Source organism: Cibotium barometz, chromosome 39, assembly GCF_041138505.1.
Source record: "Cibotium barometz isolate CiBa-2024 chromosome 39, ASM4113850v1, whole genome shotgun sequence".
NCBI lineage: Eukaryota > Viridiplantae > Streptophyta > Polypodiopsida > Cyatheales > Cibotiaceae > Cibotium > Cibotium barometz.
The window spans coordinates 42,926,688-42,929,652 of record NC_141084.1 but is presented as its reverse complement, the minus strand read 5'-3'; the positions used below and the strand labels follow the sequence as shown (position 1 = coordinate 42,929,652).

Here is a 2,965-nt window from a genome sequence, read left to right as displayed (position 1 = left end):
AATTCTTTGTTCTTGTCATTGTTCCCTAGGTATATAACATCTCTTCTGCCACCCGAAATTCAAATGTTTGTTTATAGTATTGATCCACTCCTGTCTACTCAATTACAAAGTCGGCACACTACATTTTTGAACCTCATGAATTGGTTTCGACCAGTAAACCTCGACCACGCCAAAGTTATATTCATGGCTTATAATGAAAGATTAGTCACATCTTCTAGTGTGGCAACATATTTTGGAATTGAATGTGTTCTTTTTAATAACACCAAACCCTATTTGTTTTTTCAGATCGCACTGGAGTTTGGTGTTGTATTCACTACTGGATAATACCTGCTACTTCGCAAATTCTAGTCGAGGATATCATGGTCGTGTAAGAGAGTAAGTCTGTTATGGCATTTATATTATGTTATCGCAAACATAAATCATTTTTCGAGGATATCATGGTCGTGTAAGAGAGTAAGTCTGTTATGGCATTTATATTATGTTATCGCAAAGATAAATCATTTTTCTCTTTTGGCTAATGCCTATTTTGACCTCTAAGATGTGCTCGAAAGTTTGTCTTGTGTATTGAGCATCTCTTGATGGAGCCAGATCTTAATCAAACCATGCAACTTTGAAGGATAAGAGTGCCATTGCAGCCAAATGATGTCAGCTGTGGATGGAGAACTTGCTTCAACGCTTACCTTTTCCTTCGAGATTATTTTCATCTTCCAAATGTGAGTGAATGTTAGTTGTAACAAATCTCCAGCAAAGCTATATGTATGTCTAATGTAGCTAGCTATATGTATGTCTAATGTAGCTAGCTATATGTATAACATGCCTACGAAAGCAGTGTCATTTTTGTACACGACCTGTCTGTCAGCGATTACAATGATTTTGAAGTACAAAATTTCACAATAAAAACTGTTCGAAGTTTTATTGCTGCTGTCCGTGAGCATGCAATAGAGGAGGTCGAACGAAGAGATGAATTTGCAAGGGAAGCTGAACAGCAACAAGCGATTCGACAGGCCCAAGAGTACATGGCACAGGTCGAGGAACACCAAGAGGCAATACGCAATTTTGATATTTGTACGAGGTAGAAGCATGGAGGCAAAGTCAAGAACAAGCGAGTAATCAGGATCGCCTCTTGGCCGAGAGGCTCCAAAGAGAGGTCAACGAAGAACTTGAGAGAATATGTTGTGGAGAGAGATGGAGAATTATCAACAAAGGCCACCCAGTGTTCAACGAGGCCAAAGGACACCCAGACTGCGAGGCCAAAGGCCACCACAGATAAACCGGCGTGGTCCTGGTCATGGTCGAGGACCTGAGACCTGAAACCCGTCCCTTGTAACATTATTTATATTATTAACACATTTTTTGTAAGAGACATGAGTCTTGTAAGAGACATGCGACCATTGTAACAAAAAAAACATCTTCAATACATATGATATTTTGAATTACATCACTTTTGGAGTTACAATGTTTTGATTGTCATTATTTAACGACTGATCAAGTGAATGGTATGAGAGATAGAGCCTTTGCAGAAAGTGATTTTCTCTTTTCATTTTGGAACCTGTTAAAAAAGAGAGGTATTATTAGTGCCATTATATGAAGTTATATTTAGCATAATAAATTCTAAGTTATTGTGCGAATGGTTTACCTTTATTGTGTCCATTGTGATTGGCAAATCTTCGATCTCCTCGTATGTAAGGTCTTCTCTAATTTGGGAAAGAGATGTTTTTGACCATGTGTTCAACATTGTCAGCAAATTGTCGTCCAAATGAATTTCCATTACTAGAGGCCTATTCTCTAGATCAGACTCCAAATCTTGATCTAGTGGAACAAGGTTGCCTACAACTTGATGATATCTCGTGTAGTAAAAAGTTGTAATGAAGTTTTGAGAGTTGATAATGTACTTGCAAATTAGCGACTTCTTCTGTAGAACAGAAATGAAACCATCTGTGTTTTTCATGTCCCAGCCATCATCTAAAAAGCCCAGTGAATTATTTGACTTGCAAATAAACATTGTTGAAGTGGTTCTGATTTCTTCATCAAAGAAAAAGTCAACAAACACTTCAATAGGCATAAAAATAGTAAACCTGATATTCTTTGTTGCAAGAGATGCCTTAAGAGACTTTTGTATATCTTGATACAACCTGATTCTATAGCTTTCACTAGTTTGTGCAGTTGGCAATGACCAATGTTTGCTTTCAAATGATGGGAGGGGTAATGGAGTTAAACTACCCCACCCAAAAGACATGTTAGGTTCACAGTAATGCATATCATAGAAAAATATGCTATTTTTTGCAAGATCTCTATGAGTCCTTCCTTTGTAAATTTGTTCTCCTACAAATGCATGGAAAGCATAAAAAATTCCACTTATACTCTCCATTGGTTGCTAGTCTATCCTATTGCAAGGGTAAATATCTTCATCGTAACAGAGACTATTGAATGAAAACAAAATTGTATACTCTTAAAGTACAACTAGCTTTAATACAACAAATAGAAAACAAAAGAAGATTTCACTCAAATACAACTTACAATTGGGACGATATCGTGGAAGACCAGGAGGAAATATTTTCACCCTCAAGTCTAAGTGTTGGAAAGCATGTTGTATTAGTACCTCCGTCACACGCTTGGTAGATTTACAGAGCTTGAACTCTTTAACTTGTCCCTTGAATGGCTCCACAAATTCATTCGTGTTTCTCTTCTTCCTCTTTCTTCTCTGTAAAAGTACCCAACTCCCAATCGTAATTGTAGATGGTATCCATGCCCATCGTTTGTATTATAACTATTGAATACAGTAACAGCTGAAATGCTAGTACAAGGCTTCCTAGAGGTAGCCATCTTGTGTAGTAGAAGACAAAGAAAACAAGAAGAGGAGGCTTGGGAAATTTTTGAAATGAACTTTACCTCCACTAAGTTGGAGATGAAGATCGGTGCAAGATTTGGGAGGGAAGTTGGAGATCTCGTTTATTAACTCCACGAT

The 2,965-nt window shown here is 37.4% G+C and overlaps 1 protein-coding gene across 1 annotated transcript; it reads right to left on the bottom strand.

Moving 5' to 3' along the window:
- Nucleotides 1-1,537: 1,537 nt before the first annotated feature.
- Nucleotides 1,538-2,743, bottom strand: LOC147616120 (uncharacterized). Its single transcript, XM_086777932.1, has 3 exons — nt 2,518-2,743; nt 1,637-2,403; nt 1,538-1,549 (listed from the first exon to the last, which is right to left on the bottom strand). Exons 2-3 carry the CDS (start codon nt 2,366-2,368, stop codon nt 1,538-1,540), a joined length of 744 nt encoding a protein of 247 aa, XP_086634058.1. The 5' UTR covers nt 2,369-2,403; nt 2,518-2,743.
- Between the last annotated feature and the right edge of the window lie 222 nt (nt 2,744-2,965).

What these genes read in the sequence shown, in the direction of transcription:
- LOC147616120 (XM_086777932.1), bottom strand. Translation starts at nt 2,368, where the DNA reads ATGGAGAGTATAAGTGGAATTTTTTATGCTTTCCATGCATTTGTAGGA.